This window comes from Nomascus leucogenys, chromosome 22a (genome assembly GCF_006542625.1).
Source record: "Nomascus leucogenys isolate Asia chromosome 22a, Asia_NLE_v1, whole genome shotgun sequence".
In the NCBI taxonomy this organism is placed as follows: domain Eukaryota; kingdom Metazoa; phylum Chordata; class Mammalia; order Primates; family Hylobatidae; genus Nomascus; species Nomascus leucogenys.
In genome coordinates, this window is record NC_044402.1 from 138,153,530 (window position 1) to 138,175,175 (window position 21,646).

The window sequence follows — 21,646 nt, forward strand, 5'->3', positions numbered from 1 at the left end:
CTATAATTAACATAATTTGATATTTTATCCCAAAGTCACTTCACATAAAAGTAATTTTCTAAGCATCAAGTATGAGAGTGCCATGATAAAATTCAGGATGTTAGAATTATCTGCTCATTTTAACCTGGATTAACAAGTTTTTACTTAGGCCTGGGATGTTTTTCAAAGTAATAGATTTCAATGGTCTGTTGGAGATTAAATTGCACGCCGCTTGACAGCGACTAAAACCTGTCTCTCCTGATTTCCTTGTCGCACTCTGCAGCCCTTTGAAGAGCTGGAAAGGTGGTTCTCAGCCTCCCCCGCATGCTTTTCAGGTCGTGCTCCTGGCATGTGTCAGTTTTTCACAGCTTACGTTTTCAGCACTTTCTGGGCACTCTCGGAGAAAGGAAGAGTGTCCATCCTGACAGTCTCTTTTGGTCGCAGGCATCTGTGTTGGATGAAGGCAGCTTCAGTGGGGCCCGACGGGGCAGCACCTGCGGCTCCCACGCTGTAAGGCGCTTTGGGTGATACCTCCTTTCCCACCCCCGTGCCTGCTGCTTGGGGATGCTCACTGGGCAGGGTCCAGCCGTGGGGGGTGACTGGCCATCCTCAGGAGGAAGCACCGAGTCACTGGGCACACCGCCACCTTCCGTTGTAATGAAGGTCACGAATAATGTGAATCGGGAAACCTCTGGTTGTTGGTTTCATGTCCTCACTCATCAGGGAGACTAACTTGCTCTGAGTTTAAATCTGCTCTCTTTGCAGCATGCCAACAATACTAACAGGTCGTGAAATCGTCTTAAATTAATAAAAACAGAAAAAGGGCAGTTTGACAGGCCACACATCATTTTCATCTCTGAATAGTTGAGGAAGAGGAACAAATTTTAAAACTTGGAATGTTATGCATATTTCATTCCCTGTTTTTATTTTGTTGTCTCTCTACCTCTTTCTTCAATTTGCAATGATAGACTCAGCTATGAGGGTAAAGATGTAGTAGGTGCACAATAAACATTTGTGAATGAATGAATGAGAAAAGCAACAAGGTAGAAAAATGAGATGGAATCCATGGAAGTGGGGAGATGAATTTGCGTGTCCCAGGGACCTGGAAACGGAGCGTTCAGTGCTAATCGGTGCTCCCTGGTGGTGGATCGCCTGTATTCAGAGGCTCCTCCCCAATCCTATAAAAATGCCTTCAAGCCCTCCAGGAAATAGAAAGGTTTACTAAGAAATACTTGAAATGCTTTTATAATTTTGCTTTTGAAGTTAATCAGCTACTTACTTGACTAAATCCAGTTTTATGACTTACTATGCTATTTGTCCAGCCATCATGGATATTCATGAATTCTTATGGTGTAAGCCAGTCTAACCTACAGTTTTCTTTAAAATATAATTTATGAATATTAAATCCAATAGTTGACATAGCGTTCGTTTTTGTCGACAACTGATTACACATTTATCAATTTTTATATTGCATAAGTTGTTCAGTATTTTGCAGCCCACTATATAACATATTTTTCCCAGTTGGTAAACATTTTCATAGGCCATTAGAAAGCTCATAAACCATGCATGAAGAATGAAATAGCCCTGCCTATGATGGATGGATAAAGCACAACTAAATGATTTTCTCTCATTGGAAAAGAGGGAGCATACTAATTCAAGAGAAATTTCCCCCAAGCACCAGGTGGTTTTCTGGTGGCTTAAGTAGAGACTCTAAGATCTGGCAGGACGGAGGGCTCCTGATGCTGTCCAGATGCTACTGTGTCACCTCTGAGATGGGCTTCGGGAGTCGTCAGCCCTAGATCCTTGGCCCTCATTGCTCTTCTGCGAGCAGTGATTTCTGTGCTTTTAGCCCCCACAAGAATTGCCTGGAAGTGATGGCCTTAGAGAGTTAAGAAAACAGAAGGTCATCTTGTCCTGGCAGCACAACTGCCTAAAATAGGGATGGTCAGCTCTGCTGTGGGCAGCAAATTAGCATCGTGAGGAAGAGGGAAGGGATGAAGAAGTTCCTGACCTCCCAACCTCTCCCATCTTTTCCCTGGAACCCTCACAGTTCCCCTCCAAGTGGATACTCCGTTCCTTATGTTTACAGGAGGGCCTTGGGAGAGAGCCACCCCCGCTCTCGGTCCAATGTATAGGGAGGTTGCGGCCCAGGACGGTGTCCAGAGTGGCTGCGGGGCCCAGGCCTGAGGTCCCAGCCCCAAGTGGTCATGACCTCAGGGTCCAGGCTTCCTCCAGGCCTGCACAGACAGCTGTGGTCCTACTGTGGAGGACTTGTCCTGCACCTGGAGGACCAGGAATGGCCCCCGCGCAGCTCCTGAGCGTGAAGTGACTTTCTTCGGTGTTGTGACAAAGCTGGGACGTAGTCATCACCAGCGTCGTCGTCTGATACAGGAGCCAAGGAAGTTGTTTCTGGCAGAAAGTGGAAATAGAGAAGAAGCCCAACATGTACCCCCTTTCCTAGTCCTCAGCTCCTCCATTTGGCCCATATCCTTACTTCCATGTCACAGATGACGGGCTAAGGAACTCCCACAGCCACATGGCTAACAAGAGATGGAGCCGTGATTCAGACTTAAAGCTTTCTGACTTACATTAGCTGCCCGTTAGCCACATAACTCCTAGACATAAGGTGCACGTGGACCATGGCAATGTAGACTTTTACTTTGTTTTTTTTCTGCACGATTTGGTCGAATTGGAAGGTTTGAGAGCTGCTTTTGCTTAGGGAAGCTGGGGTGGGCAGTAAGCCGTATTCACAACAGTTCGCTGTATCTTTGCACCATAAACCAGGGCATGAATGGCATAGAATGGAGAAGGATTTGCTGCAGGATGAAGTTTCCCTCTCTCTTGTATCAGGAAACCCTCAGGCAAAATTCTTCTGCTTTAAAGTGCTGACATTAAGTGTTTTCCTTTATTTTCAACAAGAATGCCAAAAAGTGAGGCTAGTAATACTGGTGATTTTCTTGTATATCTCAAATGTGGCATTGATGCTGTACATGTGCTGTGTACACAGCAGTATTATCTGTGTATCTGAAACAACGTCTTGCCCCTGAGTGTAAGTGTAAACATTTATCAAATAAAATAGAGGTGGATGGGTCTGGGGAACTTGCCCATCTTGTCCACAGCCCTGTACAACATTTAATGCTTTCAATTGACATTTGATGGTTATTGTAGTCTACAGCTGAAATCATTTGTTCATTCAACAAGTATTTCTTGAGTTTGCCAGGCCTCATCTGGTCACTAGCCCTGGTGAGGAAACAAACTAAGAGATGGTATTTGAAATGAGATCACGAGCACCCCTGAAGATCTGAATGAGATTACGAGCGCCCCTGAAGATGTAGATGAGATCACGAGTACCCCTGAAGATCTGGATGAGATCACGAGCGCCCCTGAAGATCTGGATGAGATCACGAGCGCCCCGAAGATGTAGATGAGATCACGAGCGCCTCTGAAGATCTGGATGAGATCACGAGCGCCCTTGAAGATCTGGATGAGATCACGAGCGCCCCTGAAGATCTGGATGAGATCACGAGCGCCCCTGAAGATCTGGATGAGATCACGAGCACCCCTGAAGATGTAGATGAGATCACGAGCGCCCCTGAAGATGTAGATGAGATCATGAGTGTTCTGAAGATCTGGATGAGATCACGAGCGCCCTGAAGATGTAGATGAGATCACGAGCGCCCTGAAGATCTGGATGAGATCACGAGCACCCTGAAGATGTAGATGAACATGAGTGCCCCTGAAGATCTGGATGAGATCACGAGCGCCCCTGAAGATGTAGATGAGATCACGAGCGCCCCTGAAGATGTAGATGAGATCACGAGCGCCCTGAAGATGTAGATGAGATCACGAGCGCCCCTGAAGATCTGGATGAGATCACGAGCGCCCTGAAGATCTGGATGAGATCACGAGCACCCCTGAAGATCTGGATGAGATCACGAGCGCCCTGAAGATCTAGATGAAAACGAGCGCCCTAAGATCTAGATGAGATCACGAGCGCCCTGAAGATGTAGATGAGATCATGAGCGCCCCTGAAGATCTAGATGAGATCACGAGCACCCTGAAGATCTGGATTAGATCACAAGTGCCCCTGAAGATCTGGATGAGATCATGAGCGCCCCTGAAGATCTAGATGAGATCACGAGCACCCCTGAAGATCTGGATGAGATCACGAGCGCCCTGAAGATCTGGATGAGATCACGAGCGCCCCTGAAGATGTAGATGAGATCACGAGCACCCCTGAAGATCTGGGCTTCCTTATAATTCGCAAGCAGGGACTCCCTGCAGGTCCTCAGCAGAGGCTGTGAGGCCAGCAGAGGGTTCTGTGCCCGGCACAGTGCAGGGTGTCCAGGGGCTAGAGTGGAAGGGCCTTCAGCACTGGTGGGGCTCGCTGTAGGATGCTGCGTGGGTCTCTCTTGAAGATGCTCCTCAGGACGTGTCGGGATCCTAAATAGTGTTGAAATCCTGCCCCCGCCCCACCATGCCTTGCTTAAGAAGAATATGAGAATGTTTATAATAACGTGAAAATGTATCTAAGACTAGCAGATGTGCATATAAATCAAAGTTACAAGGGCGTAGCTTCCAGATAATCGAGTTGCTGGTATTTTCCTTCACCAGAAGTGAGAAAGTTCAGATAAATGGATAGACAGATGTGTACGTAGCAACCACCCAGGTAGATGGTAATCTGGCAATTTAAAAAGCCATACATACTTTTGTATTAACCCTAACTCTCATTTTGCTTCCACTTGGAAAGATAGTGGAGAGGCAAAAATGTTCCCTTGCTAAAGCGCCAAGCGCCCTGTCCGAGTCTTCAGTTTCTGTGCCGGAAGGCAGCCTAAGTTCTCAAAACAGTCATCTCCGCATCCACAGGGTGGCTTTCTGTGTCTACACTAGGTGTGACTGCACACCCAGTTGAACAGGTGCTTTCTGTTATTTTCTTCCTCCTAACTCTGAGAAAATTCTGTGTTCCTCTGATAATGTGATTTTTTTTATTCTTAGCCAGCACTGATTTGAATATGCGTTTGCTGTCTAACCCTAAGTCTCTTTTCCTTGCCGTGTGTGGCTAACCTCACCACTTACTGCATGTTTTCTGTCGGCCTTTATTCTCCTTGATCCTTTGCTGACCCTGTTCCTTTGTTTCTGGCTGCGTGTCCTGGCGGCGGCTGTATGGGCAGCCCTCGGAGTACAGCGGCCACCTCAACTCCAGCTCCCGCGCCTCCTCCAGGGCCAGCTCGGCCCGGGCCAGCCCTGTGGTAAGTCGGCCTCCTGGCCTTGCTCCTACTCAACGTCACCCTCCCTCCCCCTTCCCTTATCCTCCTCTTCCAACGTCTCCAAATTTAGAATATTACTCTGCGGTGATATTATTAGGATTACATTGCTCAACTTTTCAAGGACCGTAAAAGAAATTGTTAGCTGTGCTTAGAGATGGGGATCTTAGAGGAGGGAAACTTTATACAAAGGGAGAAAATAATACAGCCATATGCACGGATGTGTGGTTTTCCTTTTATGATTTAAAAATTTGAAGTATTGACTGTTTATGTTTTCTTGAAGTGTTACCTGTGATCAGACCCAGACAGTGTTTAAGGTAAAGCGTGAACTGTAGATCCCGGGACACTCCCAGTTGGGCCCCAATCATTCGTTACCCTTCTGGTTCTCAGATCCTTCGAAATGTGCAGATTTGCAGCCGTGCATCCTGTTTGTCACTCAGCGTGGCCCAAGTTTTGTTTCAGAAAATAGGAGCCCTGTTAGGTCATCCCCAGCTTGTTAAGTCTCATTATTGTGTGTTTTCCCCTGGGTTGTTGGAATTTGACACAGTTTTACCTGATCCGATGCTTGAAGGTGACCCTATGACTCTTTTTAAAGGGAGAGTTTGCAGGACAGTTTTGGCCTGGGGGCTGTGGGAATGGAGGAGGGGGTTGGGCACATGGCCAGGGAAGGGGCTCCAGGCTGCACAACCAGACCTGCACAACCACCCTCAAGAGCCGGTGAGAAACCTTGGGGAGTAAAGGCAAAGATGGGCAAGGCTTCCCTGTTCGTCTCCACTCATATCAACATTTCCAGCCTGAGCTGGGTGTGGTGGCTCACATCTGTAATCCCAGCGTCATGGGAGGCTGAGGCAGGAGGATTTCTTGAAGCCAGGAGTTGGAGATCAGCTTGACCAACATAGCAAGACCCCCCCATCTCTAAACAGTTAAAAAAAAAAAAAAATTAGCCAGGTGTGGAGACACGAACCTGTAGTCACAGCTACTCAGGAGGTTGGGGTGGGAGGATGGCTTGAGCCCAGGAGTTCAAGGTAGCAATGAGCTATGATTGTGCCACTGCATTTCAGCATGGACAACAGAGTGAGACCCTGTCTCTAGAAAACAAAAACAAAAACTTCTCCCAGCCATAGAGAAGTTAAAATGTGACTCTTAAGTTAGTTACTGAACACCATACTTCAGCGTGCTGATCCCTACAATTTCGGTAACGTTCCTAGTAATCAACCAAGAAGTCACAGCGCTGAGACCTCCTGCTTGCGTGGATGTACCTTTTTTGGTGGGCTTTTCCTGCTGTGGTGCTGGTGGTTTGTTTGTGTTTTAAATTAGATGCAGTCTTTTAAAACTGTGATGTTTCCTACCTCGCACCTGATACCTGCATTCAGGTATCAGCAAATGCAGGTATCAGCTTCTTTGGGGGAAGAAAACCCAGTATCTCTGGCCACTGACTCTATGTTGCAGAACTGTGCAGCCTCCACCCCACCCACTATTTTCATGACCCCGAGGCCACAGCCCAGGTGCCATTCATCACTGTGCAGCATGACTTTCCTGTGCTAGAGGAATGTTTATCTCCTCCATCCAGCCATGGAGAGCAGGAAAATAGAGTTCAAAATGGGTGGGCCTTACAACGCCGGCGCCTATTTCTCTGGGGGAAGACTCTCCCCTCTGTATAAGTTGCAGACGACACCCAATCTTGTCACACATTTGGCTCTGCCCACCTGGCCTCACAGGCGTTGAGTTTGTGTTCCATCCCTCCCCATCCCCGAGCCCAGCAGTCAGCAGTGAGAGAAGCCAAATGTGTGCAGACAGTGTGAGGCGGCAGCTACCATGCAAACTCCAGGGGCACACCGCCCCCCCAGTAATCTCTCCCCAGAGTGCATCAGGCAATAACAGGAAGATATTCAGCTGTTCATTATGACATGATTTCCCATTTTCAAACCTGACAAGTTGGTCTTGATGCTGTTACTCAAATAACCGAAAGTAAATGGTTGTGAACTAAGGAATTTCAGATCACAGACTCAGTAAGCCTGGCCAGCCCCCATGGCTGTGTCTTCCTTTAAGTTGGGGTCTCTGTATTATCTCATACTCTGTAGTAGAGCAATAAACATAAGCTAACTTATGTGATCACTTAAAACTACCAGGAAGAAATGTTTTCCATAATAAATTTAATGTAGAATTGCTTTGTCTTCTCACACTCACTTTTCAGAAAAGAAAATATAAGTATTGCCAGGCGCAGTGGCTCACGCCTGTAATCCCAGCACTTTGGGAGGCTGAGGCAAGTGGATCACTTGAGGTCAGGAGTTGGAGACCAGCCTGGCCAACATGGAGAAACCCCATCTCTACTAAAAATACAAAAATTAGCCGGGTGTAGTGGCGCATGCCTGTAATCCCAGCTACTTGGGAAGCTGAGGCAGGAGAATCACTTGAATACAGGAGGTGGAGGTTGCAGTGAGCTGAGATCGCACCACTGCACTCCAGCCTGGGCGACAAGGCAAGACTCTGTCTTAAAAAAAAAGAAAAAAGAAAGAAAAGAAAATATAAGTATTTACAATTGACGGAAGAATGTTGTGGCTTTACTTTCAGTGAATCCCAAACACCCTTAATGCCCTCTGTACCCTCCGCCTGGTTCCAGTGAGACATGACAATTGGATAAAGACATATGCATTGTCTTTATTCAAGCATATGATGAGGTCTCAAAATAACAGGGCTCGATATAGCCACTTAGAGATTGAAATGACACAAATTTCTTTGTCATATGAAATTGACCGAAGAGATTGAAATGATACAAACTTCTTCGTCATGTGTTTTCTAAATTTGTAGAAAATTTACTCACAGGTTTATTAGATGATCATAAACAGAGAGATGTGGGTTCAGCCTTCCTGGGTGCCCTGGGACCTGATGGGGGTGGGTGATCTCCTTGTATCTGCTCTTCCTTCCCTGAATCGATTGCTCAACTAACAAAGGTCAGTTGATTGCGGGGCGGTTGGCACGCTTAGGAAACAAAGGTCAGTCCCGCAGTGAGGGACGAGGCTGTCCCCCATCTCATCCTGGGTGCCTTACATCTGATGAAACCTCCTGTATGGGGTTCTTAGGATGCAGAGAGGTCTCTGTAGAGTGCAGGGCAGTTCCCTAGGGGATGTGGTTACGGTATCCCTTGATTGATCGTGTCAAGAATAGAAAGATGGTGAGCACAGGCAGCGTCCCTGGTATCTGAAGAGAGCCTGGGAGACAGAACTAAGCTAGCTTATTTCCATAATTTCCAAAACTCATGGTCCTCTTATACTGAATTGACTCCATTTCTGTTTTCCGTCTTGGGACGTTTACACCATTGCTGGTATATTTTGGATCTCCTGGGACAACAGAAAGTGCTAGTGGGTGTGTTTGGCCTCGTTGATGGGAAGAAGCCAGGAGGGCCTGGATAGGACTCCCCGGTCCTTCAGCCTGGGAGGGAGGAGCAACAGGACTCGGGCAGGGCCTGGGGTAAGCGCGGTGGCAAAGGTGAATGACCCTCCAGTCTGGCCTTCCTTGAGGTCTCATGGAGCAGGCAGTGCTCTGAGGCAGGGAGTTTCAGAACCCGGGTTCAGATGTCACAGCTCTCATTCCTGGCTTGGGACATCTAGCTGGGCACATAAACTTCTTGTGCTTCCCCTAGAAAGAGGGGTCATGATACCCTTAAAAAGCGAAAAAAAACCCAAAAAACAAAAACCAAAAAAAACGCGTGGTTACTTTATTTCTCCTTGGCTGGGGTTAGCCAGGAATGGGATACAGTTGTAGCGAGAGCTCATGGGAAATGCTCCCAGGCCAGGGACTTCATCAGGAACATGTTTCCAGGGCCAGTATGAGTGAGGACAGAGGACAAGAAAAATACGAAGTCAGGCAGGGTCAGCCCTGGAGGCTCTGTAGGGAGTCCCGCCCTGGGTTTGGGAGATACAGGTGCACAGGTGAGTGTGTCACACCCGTCACAGGGGAGGGAGGGCTGGTACCCCCCGAGGGGTGGAGGGAAGGCAGTGCTATTAAAGGGCAGTAGTAACCAGAATGAAGGAAGTGACTGCTTGTCCCACTTCGAGAAAATGAAAATGCTTCAGTGTCCAGAGACCACCACCAGGGTCAAGACTTAAAGTTTTCTGCACCCACTTGGTCCTCCCAGGGTCCTTGGGAAAGCAGAGAGGGCATCGGCCCCATCTCAAGACAGACATAGAATACTGTTCACCTCATTCTCATCTTCTCCCATGCTGTGGATGAGCTGTGTTTTCTTCCTCTCCAGCTCGGCCAGGATCTTCTCCTTGAGGAAGTTGTTTCACTCATTCATTCAGTGTTTATTGAGCACCTGGAATGTTCTGGAAACAGGGCCGTTGTATGGGCAAATGCAGACTTGCCCCAGCCCTCATGGGACGCACAGACAGAGGCAGATGGATGCTTGTCGGGGATCACACGTTGTGAAGCCCAGCAGCGGAGGTGTGAGGGGAGGCAAAGGTGCCTCGAGAGAGCTGGGATCCAGAGATTTGATGGCCCGGGCTTGGGCCACACCCAAGCAGAGTGACTCCACCTAGTGAAGCCAACAGGTCTGGGTCATCTAGGCCCCAAAATCCCACTGGCAAAGCCATCACGTTTCTGAAACATCCATCAGGAATGTCCCAAGGGGAGCCCGGGTCCATATCTTCCCTTGTGTACTCAGAGAAAACAGGAGCAATGAACTCAGATCTCTGCCCATTTGAACTAGAAAAACAACACTATTTTGCCTCATGTTTTTTGTTGCACAAAGAGGCAGGGGCGGGGACCAGGTGGAAAAACAGGTCTTGAATTATAAACACCAGAGTTCAAAGACAAGTCATTCAGGCTAAAGTAAATATTATTGGATTTAAAACCAAAACCTGTCACCCTAGTGGTAGACTGTGCTATCATTTAAATGTGAAGGAAAATTACCCTTAAAATGGGTGTTTTCTAAGCAGTGTTTGCTGTTTGTTTGTGTCTCAAGAAGGACCTCGCAAGGATGTTGCTTCGGTGATCCCTTTTTCCATCCAAGTCTGGTGTTGCCTGGTTGGGCGTTGAGGACAGGTTCCTTTTGTACCTGGGCCCTTAAGTAGGGTCTCTCTGGGTACATGAACAGGTGCCACATATTCTTTCTCTAGGAAAATGGACAGGCAGCTGGAACATGGAAAACTTAGCGTCTTAGCCTCACCAGCATCGTGTGTACAGGAGCCTAGACAGCAAACTCCCTCAGACACAATGTTAGGAGGTTGGAATTAATAAAATATTTAATGTGCTCCTTGAAGCATTTGTTTTTGAAAGGAAACTTGATGTAAACTAAACTTCCACAGACGTGTTTTGGAAGTGACCGTTTCCAGTAGATTTTCAACGATGTCTGTATACACTCAGCTGTGACTATAAAATACAACACACATACTTTGTAAACCTGTTAGTGTGACGTTTTCACCCTGACCTGAAATGTCTAGTATCACTCAGAGTACGAGAGTCATGAAGCTAACAGGCTGCAATGTGTTCGGCGCTGTAGCCCTTCCGGTGCAGGAGGCCACTGTCTGCAGAGTCCGGTGCTTTCCCGTCCTGGTCTAGGGTGGGTCTGGACCGTCTGCAGCCACCATGTCCTCTGGACCCCTCTCTGCACAATGCCCACCTCCTCCAGGTCCCCACACCATGCCATGCAGTGGCCATGACAGTGTTTAAAATCCCTTCTTGTCTTCCATATCTTCGTCATTTTAGGGAGGAAGTGCTGTGCTTTATGTCACGATGAAACAACAACATCTGATTCCTTACCTGGCTCTGCTAGGGCTTAGGAAAGGGGCTTGGTTAAGGTGGGCTCCGCTGCCTGCGGCTTCTGTCCCGGCCCGACCCCTGCAGCTGCGACACACCGCCATCTGGTGGACGCGAGTGGGGCTGCGTGGCTTTCCACGGGGCTGAATAGCCTCTCTGTGTTTGAAGAAAGCTGACAAATCCTTTTTCATTCGGGAGACACACAAAATGAAATTTACCCTACTATGTAAAATAGAGATAGGTTAAACGTTCATTTGCCATCACCTTTCAAGAAGAGCTTAATTTTTAATTTTTCTCTGCATGGTCTCTACTTAAAAATATGCCCAGATTTTATTTTGAGTCCATTACGTTCTTCGGAGCAAGGACTTTTTAAAAATGATAGAAACAGCTATGATTTGGGGGGTTTTTTCCCTTATTTGATACTTTACAAATTAGAAAAACAATAGATGTAGACGGTTACAAGCAAAACCATGCAGAACAAAGATGTGTTAAAGCCCTGTCCTCCCAAAATTAAGGTTTATGGACCCTGTGTGTATTCTTTCTCAGCTTTCTTGCAAGAAATACCAGAAGGAAAAAAAGACTTGGGTGGGCCCTTCTTTTACGGTCTCAGATATCTTTGTAGGTAAACGAATGCATTCCTGGAGCTTTGTTTATTTCTCCACAATATTTATCCATTGCTGACCAGCAGCCAGAAAACGTACGTTTTACACTGTGGAGCAAAAATGCCACAGGCTGGCCGGGCACGGTGGCTCACGCTTGTAATCCCAGCACTTTGGGAGGCCGAGGCGGGTGGATCACGAGGTCAGGAGATCGAGACCACGGTGAAACCCCGTCTCTACTAAAAATACAAAAAAATTAGCCGGACGTGGTGGCCGGCGCCTGTGGTGGCCGGCGCCTGTGGTCCCAGATGCTCCGGGAGGCTGAGGCAGGAGAATGGCGTGAACCCAGGAGGCGGAGCTTGCAGTGAGCCGAGATTGCGCCACTGCACTCCAGCCTGGGTGACACAGCGAGACTCCGTCTCAAAAAAAAAAAAGCCACAGGCTTTTCAGTGGTAGTTTGGCAGTCTGTTAAACTGGATTTTCATATCCCACCAAGAGCTAAACTAGCCTCTTTATTTTCATCTTATTAATATTTGTTCTGCAAACTAACTTATTCTAAGCAATAAAGGCTTTGGGCCCAGGAGATTTAATGAATTTATTCTCCAGCACACTAAGTGCTAGATAGATAGTTCACATTTCCTTGTTATTTGAACTTTTATTTATTTTATTTTATTATTTTTTCGAGACAGAGTTACACTCTGTCGCCCAGGCTGGATTGCAGTGGCATGATCTCAGCTCACTGCAACCTCTGCCTCATGGGTTCAAGAGATTCTCCTGCCTCAACCTCCTGAGTAGCTGGGATTACAGATGCGTGTCACCACACACAGCTAATTTTTGTAATTTTAATAGAGACGGTTTCGCCATGTTGGCCAGGTTGGTCTCAAACTCCTGACCTCAAGTGATCTGCCCGCCTCGGCCTCCCAAAGTACTGGCATTACAGACATGAGCCACCGCACCTGGCTTTGAAATTCTGATTTGAAAAACATTTCAGGAATATTTTTATTTCCACGTGAAGAGAAGAACCACACTTGAATTGCTCTAGTCATCCTCACAACTCAGAACATGGTTGCAGGGCTTCTGGGGCTCTGCTAGATGAGATGGTGCCCATCTGATCAGAGTCTGCCTTGGTACCTATCTCATCGGAGCCTGCCTTGGTACTCATCTGTTCGGAGTCTGCCTTTATGCCTCCAAGTACACAGTTAGGCTGATGTGGCGTGCACATCTGAAAAAATAACTCTAGATGTGCATTTTGACACATCAGCAAATGCAGATGGTATGGGCCACGGAGGGAGAGAGCCGTCTTCGCTGCGGTATAGCTGGGCCGCACCCAACATGAGAATGGGCATCAGGGAGGAGAGCCGTAAGCAGCTGGGATTGTGGAAAGCTCCCATGAACACGTGGTCTTGGACAGGCCCCACCTTGGGTGGGTCCTTAGCAGCTGTGGCTAAGTGGGCAGAGGGACCGCCCACCACCACCCTGCCCACAGGGCTTATTTAGCAAAGAGGGGAGAGAGGCCAGCCTGCCCCTGACTGCATCCCACTGGCCTGAGGGATGTGGCCTCTTGCCCCCATTCCGCTCCTGCTCTTGGGACACAGGAGACTGGTTAGATGAGAGTAGAATGTTTATTTTTGAAGACCCGGGTGTGGGGTGGGTGGGTGACACTATATGATGGCTTTGGGAGCCAGGCTGCACGGTTTAGCTTGGATCTGTTGAGTAGGAGACCCTTAAACATGGCCACCCTGAGCTAAGAGCTGGTCTTGGATTTTGCTTTCTTTTGGATTAACCGAGTATTTTGTGGGATTCCATTTGATCCCTTAACTGGCTGACCAGCTATAACTCCTGATTATGTTGTTTTAGTGTTGCTCCAGGTGTCCTTGGAGGAGAAGTTGAAGGTAGTTTGCAGGAGGGAAGGTGGCAGTTAGTTTGCAGGAGGGAAGGTGGCAGTTAGTTTGCAAGAGGGAAGGTGGCAGTTAGTTTGCAGGAGGGAAGGTGGCCATTAGTGAGCCTTCCTGGTGGGACCGGATGGTGAGGCAGGAGCATCTGGCCCACCATGGACTCGGGCCATAGATGGGAAGTGGTCATTTGGAGGTCACCATCTCTCTGGCACCCTGAGCATAGCACCTGCATCCCTGTGCTGAGCTGCTGGTCCCCGGCACCAGCGTCTGTGCAGCTCGAGTGTTGCTGAGCCGCAGCCTCAGCAGCTTTCCGTCAGGATTTCTCCAGCTTCATTCTGAATTATCTCTGTGTGAGCTCACAAGGGTGACTGCAGAGTCCCAGGTTACCTCTCAGATCTTCTGAATCAAACATATGGTCTGCAGTTGCCGCGCATGTCTTTGGCTGATTTTCTGACAATCAAAGTGAAGAAGTTCTGAGCTACGGGAAGCTGGGTTGAAGACAAGATGGGGAAAACATGATTAGTTGACAGCTTTTCCCAGAGAGTTTGGAGACAAACTCAACCTTGGTAACCTTCTCAGTGGGCTTATGATAAGAACCTTCAATGTGCCACAAAAAAAAAAAAAAAAAAAAGCAGCACTCCAGGTAGTTAATCTTTGTTTAAACAACCCTTCCCTGCAACCAGCCCTGCAAAAAAAAAAAAAAAAGAAAAAGAAAAAAGGAAACCTGTCTTTTGTTGGATGCTGAGCCAAGAAAGAAGTCACACCGCTGCCGGCCTCTGCCTCTTGTCCCGAGACACCCTCATGGTGCAGGGCTCTCTCCAGGGTCCGTTCCTCAGGTGCACCCCCTCTCGTAGTTCCACAGGCTGCTGTGGGTCCCACTGAGACTCCTACCCGAGGACAGGAGAAGAGTCCTCAGGGACATCCAAATGAGGACAGGAGAAGAAGGGGCCTCACAGATGTCCAAATAGGAGAGGTGTGAAAAGCCAAATTTGGAGGGTCCCACTTTTCTGCTTCTAAATTACAAAGGAAGCGAATTTTGTTTTTTAATCATTCTTAGTCCTGACCTTGTGATCCACCCGCCTCGGCCTCCCAAAGTGCTGGGATTACAGGCTTGAGCCACCGCACCCGGCCTTAATGTTTTTAAAGTATGTAATATTTTGTCTATTTTCCTCTACAGGTAGAAGAAAGACCAGAAAAAGATTTTAGTGAGAAGGTAAGGAATCGTTCATAAACCTAGAGGGGCCCAAAGGTTGTGGATGAAATTGATAAGAAAATATGTTGCTTGGTCTTTTTTAATAAAGATGTTCCCCAGTGAGGGAACTGGACTAGAAAGCAGCCCACCTAACCTGGTATCTCTTCCCCGTACGTAGGCCACCGGGAGTCCTGTCCAGTGTGCGTTAGACCCTGCAGAGCAGGGAGGCGTTTATGATGGGCCCCACCATGGAGTTTAGGGTTAATCCAGCCGATTGCAGAGCATCTAGGAGGTGCCTGGAAATGATCCTCTCCTTATAGCTTACCATAAGCCCATGAAGAGTTGTCAATTTGGAAATGGAATTAAAGTAACAGTCCTGTGATGTTAGATTTATATGCAGTTTTGGTTTTGTCTGAAATCGCATCTGTGTTAGTCCGTTCTCACATTACCATAAAGAACTTCCCTGAGACTGGGTAGTTTACAAAGAAAAGAGCTTTAATTGATTCACAGTTCCGCATGGCTTGGGAGACCTCAGGAAACTTACAATCATGGTGAAAAGGGAAGCAGGCACCTTCTTCACAAGGCAACAGGAGAGAGAACGTGTGAAGGAGGAACTGTCACACACTTAAAAAACCATCAGATCTCCTGAGAGCCCACTCACTATCACGAGAACAGCATGGGGGAAACTGCCCCCGTGATCCAGTCACCTCCCACCAGGTCCCTCCCTCGCCCTGTGGGGATTATGGGGATTACAGTTCCAGATGAGATCTGGGTGGGGACAGAGCCAAACCATATCAGCATCTGAGCCTCTCAATGTTCCAGGGTTCTCGTAACATGCCGGGCCTGTCTGCAGCCACGCTGGCCTCTCTGGGTGGGACTTCCTCTCGGAGAGGCAGCGGAGACACCTCCATCTCCATCGACACCGAGGCGTCCATCAGGGAAATCAAGGTGAGATGCTCTCTTCCTACTCACGACTTGAGAGAACCTTTTGTAAAAATCAGTCTTTAGATTAAAAAAAAAAAAAGACTTAATTCATAAAGTTCTGGATCTTTCTTCTTGGTCCTATCTCCCTCACCTCCCCTAAAATATGGTGTTCTGCTAACATCAAGACCCAGCTCAGACAGTGTCTCCTGCAGGAATCTCATCCTACCCACTGACCCCCCAGCAGGGTGGACCGTGTGCCGGCCCCCTGCGCCCCTCAGCACCCGGGGAATAGCTTAGTGAGAGCACTCGGCGCGTCGCGTTGATGTGCCTGGTCGTCTCTGTATGCTTGGTCTGTGTAAACATTCAGTCCACAAGTTTGGACACCAGACGGCTTTACCTACTTTCACACAACCCCTCCCCACTAAGTATGTTCCCCTTCGGCCTAGAACATGCCCTTTCCTTTCTCTTTGTAATATGCCTTTAGTAGACCTCATCTTTGTATTTTAATGATTTTTTTTCTCCCACTATAGTGTAGGTATTATTCTCTGCTCTATCCTCAGCACCCAGGACAGTGCCAGGCATTTGGTAGCATCCCGTGTGTGAGAGAGAAACACGGTGCTATTTGTTAAAGTAACTGGGGACAGTGCATCTGAAAACCTAAAGACTGGAAGGGCAGGTGAGGTGACTAGACCTGTGCCCTCCAGGGAACAGAACCAAGAGAGAAGCAGCTGAAAGGAGCCAGAATTGACTCAGATTCTGAATTTTCTAGTGCTTTAAACTAGGTTTAAAAGGGAAGCAAGTCCCACTGGGGATGTCTGAGCAGCTGGATGGCCATTTGCCAGGGAGGGTGGAGAGGGATTTAAGCATCCACCAGAGTTTGGCCAGGGTCACCTTGAAGATGCTTCCAACACCTATGTTTTATAAGTTTACAAAACCAGAAGAGCCATTGCCCATGTGCCACCCCTGGGCCACCTGCAGCTCCTTGTTGCTTCCCTTTTTTTTTTCCTTTTTTTTCTCTTTCTTTCTTTTTTTTTTGAGACAGAGTTTTGCTTTTGTCACCCATGCTGGAGTTCAATGGCACGATCTTGGCTCACGGCAACCTCCACCTCCCAGGTTCAAGTGATTCTCCAGCCTCAACCTCCTGAGCAGCTGGGATTACAGGCGCCCGCCACCACACCCAGCTAACTTTCGTATTTTTAGTGGAGATGGGGTTTCACCATGTTGGCCAGACTGGTCTTGAACTCCTGACCTCAGGTGATCCACCCGCCTCGGCCTCCCAAAGTGCTGGGATTCCAGGCGTGAGCCACTGCACCTGGCCTGTTGTTTCCGTTTCTACAGCAGAGCAGCAGAGTTTGCGGCAGTCCTGATGTTTCTCTGCCCTTAGGTTGTGCGTGCCATTCATTTGTTCAAGTACTTACTGAGGGGCTGGCTCATGCCAGATGCTGTCCCTGGCACCAGGACTTTGGCAAAGTAGAGACTTGGAGCCCCATAAATGCAGGGAAAAAGTGCTACTGGTTTCTGCCTCTAGCATCTTACTGTATCTTGCACAGAGAAGGAACTCCAAGTGCTTCAATGAATTACTAAATAGGAGTTGAAATAACCTGTACCGTTTTCAGAAGCCCTATTTTGCCTATTTTTTAAACTGTGTAAAATCATATGAGATACACTAAAATTGTATAAAATCATGTAAAAGTATCATATGGGATACACCTGAACTTTAATCTTTAAATATTGAAGTTTATTTTCCTTTAACACTTAATCAAAGAAAAAAGAAAATTGGGTGCTCAGACTACCCAAATAGAAACTACCCTGAAGTATAAAAGATTTAGGGAATCCCCTGTTTTCCCTTAACATCATCTGCCTTTTTTGCCATTTCCCCCAGGAACTCAATGAGTTAAAGGACCAGATTCAGGATGTAGAAGGCAAATACATGCAGGGATTGAAAGAGATGAAGGTACCAATTCACAGACGTGTGGTCTCACGATATTAACCCAACTTAACTTAAAAAAAAAACAACATCCTAAAGAAGAAATTCAAAGTGTATGCTTACTGTAAAGAGGCTCCAGGTTGTAGAAGAACTCACAATGGCAGGAATGCCTGCATGGATGTACACTCACCATTTTCCCAAATGCATTGTTTGAACCAAGACTTGAAAACGTAACTGCCTAGTAGAAAAGGTTACTAACATACTCCCTGACGCATGCCTTGTACTCACCATCCTTCCCCCAGGCTTAAAACCAGTTTCTCATTTCCCATAGGTGTGTGCCAGACACTTAAAGAAGGTTCTTGGTTTTCTTCACTTTTTGTGGTAGTTGTATACAAAAATGCTTAGGTTGATTTGCTTCTCAAAATATCTGATGTCTACTAATAAGGCCGTCCTCACATGCCACACTTTTGAAACATCCCAATTATTTGCATCCTGTAAAATGCTACTAATTGAAGTAAAGACTGACTACGGCATCGGCTTTCTTGGAGCATGTGCACACTGCTTTTAGAGTGTGCAGTGACTTCATTGCACCAGCCGGGAGATGTGGTTGCCCTGTTCCTTGACAGTAAGGTGAGCAATCAGTGACTGTCTTCATTAGGCAGCAGCGGATCATGGATCTGGAAGCGGGTGGCATATCTGTTTCTTCCTTTTCAGCCCCCTAGAAAGTACCTGAGAGATCATCTGAATTTAATATCAAAGGGCACCAGACAGAGGAGGTGACATCAGTCATGACTAATTCACTATCTTCATATCTGTGTCCTTTCCTGAAAGGGGGAAAAATAAGACTCTGGCTTTCAATTCATGCGAAAAAGGGAGCCACTTGGCCAGGCGCGGTGGCTCACGCCTGTAATTCCACACTTTGGGAGGCCAAGGTGGGTGGATCACCTGAGGTCAGGAGTTTGAGACCAGCCCGGCCAACATGGTGAAACCCCGTCTCTACTAAAAATATAAAAATTAGCCAGGTGTGGTGGCACGCACCTGTAATCCTAGTTACTCGAGAGGCTGAGTCAGGAGAATCACTTGAACCCGGGAGGTAGAGGCTGCAGTGAGCCGAAATCGTGCCACTGCACTCCAGCCTGGGTGACAGAGTGAGACACTGTTTCAAAAAAAAAAATGCTGCTGGGGAGCCACTGAGCCAACCGGAGACCCACTGGTTCCACCTGAAACAGCTGTCCTGGTGTGGAGGTGCCGAGCTAGACCAGCACTGGTCCCTCCAGCCCCTCGTAGCCTCTGCTGCACCTGAACAGGCAGCTCTTGCCTCTGCCTTTAGCTCTGCATGTGTGCGCCCTGACAGTTCTGCGCTCTCTGTTCTGGAATCGCCTTCCCCTCCTGTTTGGGGACCTGCAAGGGTGTGAGGCACGTGAGGGCATTGCTATGCATATTTTACAGGCCTCTTTCTCTGGACTGTCCTTCAAAGGGAGTGACCTTTGTCTTTCCACGACCTACCCAGTGAGATCTGCATGCCATTTTCCTGTGGGTCAAAAATCTGAACTCACTACTGCTCCTTTCCTGGTTCATAAGCCAGAGTTGGCCTGGTTGGCAGTCACTGGCTTGTGGCCCTGTGTAATTATCTCAGCCATCACGCACTGGCTCTTTCACAGGGGTTGGTCACACGCCTTGAGTGATTCTTCAGAAATCTGTTGAACAGCCTGACACCCAGCCCTAGGACACCACACTGGGAGGATTCCCCAGCTACTGAGTAGGGCCAGAGACTCTACTGCCTCTGTGGCCACATCCCTTTCCATACTGGTGTCTTGTTTGTTCTAATGAGTGTGTACAGTGCTTTTAATAGTGAATTTTCTGAGCAATGAGAATTTGACCAAATTGAAAAGGGGGATTTCCATGCATCTGAAGTTGCCATGTGTTTCTTCTTCTGATCCATTTGCTCTAAGAAATATAGTCTAAGTTTAGGACTGAGGGTTTTTTTTAAACAGAATACTGAATGATTCTTTGTTTTGATTTTTTTATTGCAATTTCAAAAATATGACCTGCTTTCCACAGGACTCTCTAGCAGAAGTGGAAGAGAAATACAAGAAGGCTATGGTTTCCAATGCTCAGCTAGACAATGAAAAGACAAACTTCATGTACCAGGTTGATACCCTAAAAGATATGTTGCTGGAGCTTGAAGAACAGCTGGCTGAATCTAGGCGGCAGTACGAAGAGAAAAACAAAGTAAGCATTAGTATGATACAGAATATTAACAATAGGCTGCCTGCAGTGGCCCATGCCTATAATTCTGGTACTTTGGGAGGCCAAGGTGGGAGGATTACTTGAGCCCAAGAGTTCGAGACCAGCCTGGGCAACATGGCGAGACATCATTTCTAAAAAAAATTAAAACAATTAGCCAGGTGGTACATGCCTGTAGTCCCAGCTACTTGGGAAGCTGAGGTGGAAGGATCACTTGAGCCCAGAAGGTTGAGGCTGCAGTGAGCTGTGTTGACACCACTGCACTCCAGCTTGGGCAACAGAGAAGACCCTGTCTCAAAAAAAAAAAAAAAAAAAAGGAATGGTAGGATTACTGTGTGTGTGTGTGTTTATATGTATGTGTGGATATATCATGTGTATGTATGTATATATAATGTATAATTTACATTATGTATTTTTATATTTTTAAACAATGGCTCTCCACTTATCCAGGAAATCCAAACATCTGAGAATAAAAGTACCATACTCTTTGCCAAGTGACTTGAAATATTGATACGTATAATTTCAACATGTAAACTGGAGACAGTTTTTCTAGAAGAACATCTAAGCTAAAATCAAAACCATGAAAAAACATACCTATGAAAGAGCCACCATGCTCAGATGAGGTGCGATCAGATGCTTCAAGATTTTCCTCTTCATATATATTTTCTGATTTTTATTTTGTTCTCTCTTAACACCATAGAGAAATAGTTATGAGTATCAGAGATTTTAAGAAAATTATAGTATTTTCTGCTGATTGGGAAAAGACACAGTTACTCCACTTAAGAATTAAATATATCACCAAGCTCAGAGAGAGATAGAGTCTTATTTGAGCTTTCATTAAGAACCACTGGAACTAGTTTGTTAATAGCTGAGATCAGATATAATTTCTATTGAGAGTCTCAAGCATGAGTCGTGTGTTAAGAGAAGTAATGACAGCGGACTGATTCCATCAAGGCTGGGCTTGGATGTTCTTTAGATAGAAAGCAAGGAATACTTATTTCATACTTTTAGGAATTGTCCGATTTTTCAGAGATTCTGAGAGAAACAGAAAATGTAACGTGTGAGTGTTGTTGTTTTTAACTGGCTATTATCCTCTAAATCCAAAGGGCTAAAACCAAGGTACCCTTGACAACCCTCAGACTGCTGTAGAATTGAGTTGGAAGCCAAAGAAGAGTTTACTCACAAAGCTCCTTATAGCTGAACTCTGAAAGAGGGGAGCTTTTCACAGGACTGATGTCATGTGGGAACGGAGGAGTGGAGAGCACATCCCAACCCTGCCTCGGGTGGGGGCCTGTAATGCATTTGCAGTCCTCCTGCAACGCTGTCATTAGGCATCATTCAGTGGACTGAAAACTCCCGAGTCTCACTCCAGAGAAGCTGGATGGTGCTAGAATGCTGTCCTGAGATGGACACAGGGGCCATGCAAAGCCCCACAGGAGGGCCCTTGTCATAACCAGGAGGACACCAGCCACCCCCAAGCTAAAGGAAGTGGGTGAACAGAAGTGCCAGGGTGAGCAGAAGCTCAGGCCAGATCCCATCTCATATCACCCACCTGACAGGTCTAGGGAAGGAGCATCCTGCAGGCCTGTAAGCTGTCAGCAAAGTGAGCTAGGTCTCAGGCCGTCACCAGGGAATGCGCTGCTGTGACTGGGCAGGAAAACAGCAAAGCTGAGCTGCCAGGTTCCTGGGCTGAGCCTCAGGAGAAGGCCAGGCCTGAGGAGCAGCTAGGTTTTGCAGGCTCTTCACTTGCTCCCCCAAACTCTCCTGTTTTTGTCCCTTAAGGGGCAGCCCCGAAGCACAGAGCTGGCCACCAGCTGTTGATGAGAGATGCTTAAATAGGCCATATTTATCTCCTTTTTATC

The 21,646-nt window shown here is 47.2% G+C and overlaps 1 protein-coding gene and 1 long non-coding RNA gene across 15 annotated transcripts in view; both read left to right on the plus strand.

Moving 5' to 3' along the window:
• LRRFIP1 (LRR binding FLII interacting protein 1) overlaps positions 1-21,646 on the plus strand; it is a 159,113-nt gene that overhangs the window by 112,309 nt on the left and 25,158 nt on the right. For 5 of the 14 annotated variants that reach the window (XM_030802300.1, XM_030802303.1, XM_030802304.1 and 2 more), the window contains exons 3-5: positions 14,672-14,707; positions 15,509-15,634; positions 19,599-19,769. In XM_030802300.1, coding sequence (XP_030658160.1) covers positions 14,672-14,707; positions 15,509-15,634; positions 19,599-19,769 — 333 coding nt within the window. Of the gene's footprint in view, positions 1-423; positions 490-5,150; positions 5,229-14,671; positions 14,708-15,508; positions 15,635-17,492; positions 17,565-19,598; positions 19,770-21,646 lie in introns of all 14 variants that reach the window. The other 9 variants (XM_030802293.1, XM_030802294.1, XM_030802296.1 and 6 more) reach the window with 4 other exon arrangements.
• Positions 13,329-14,209, plus strand: LOC115832283. The gene is made up of 2 exons (XR_004027702.1): positions 13,329-13,510; positions 13,563-14,209. It is a non-coding gene; the product is annotated as an uncharacterized LOC115832283 (long non-coding RNA).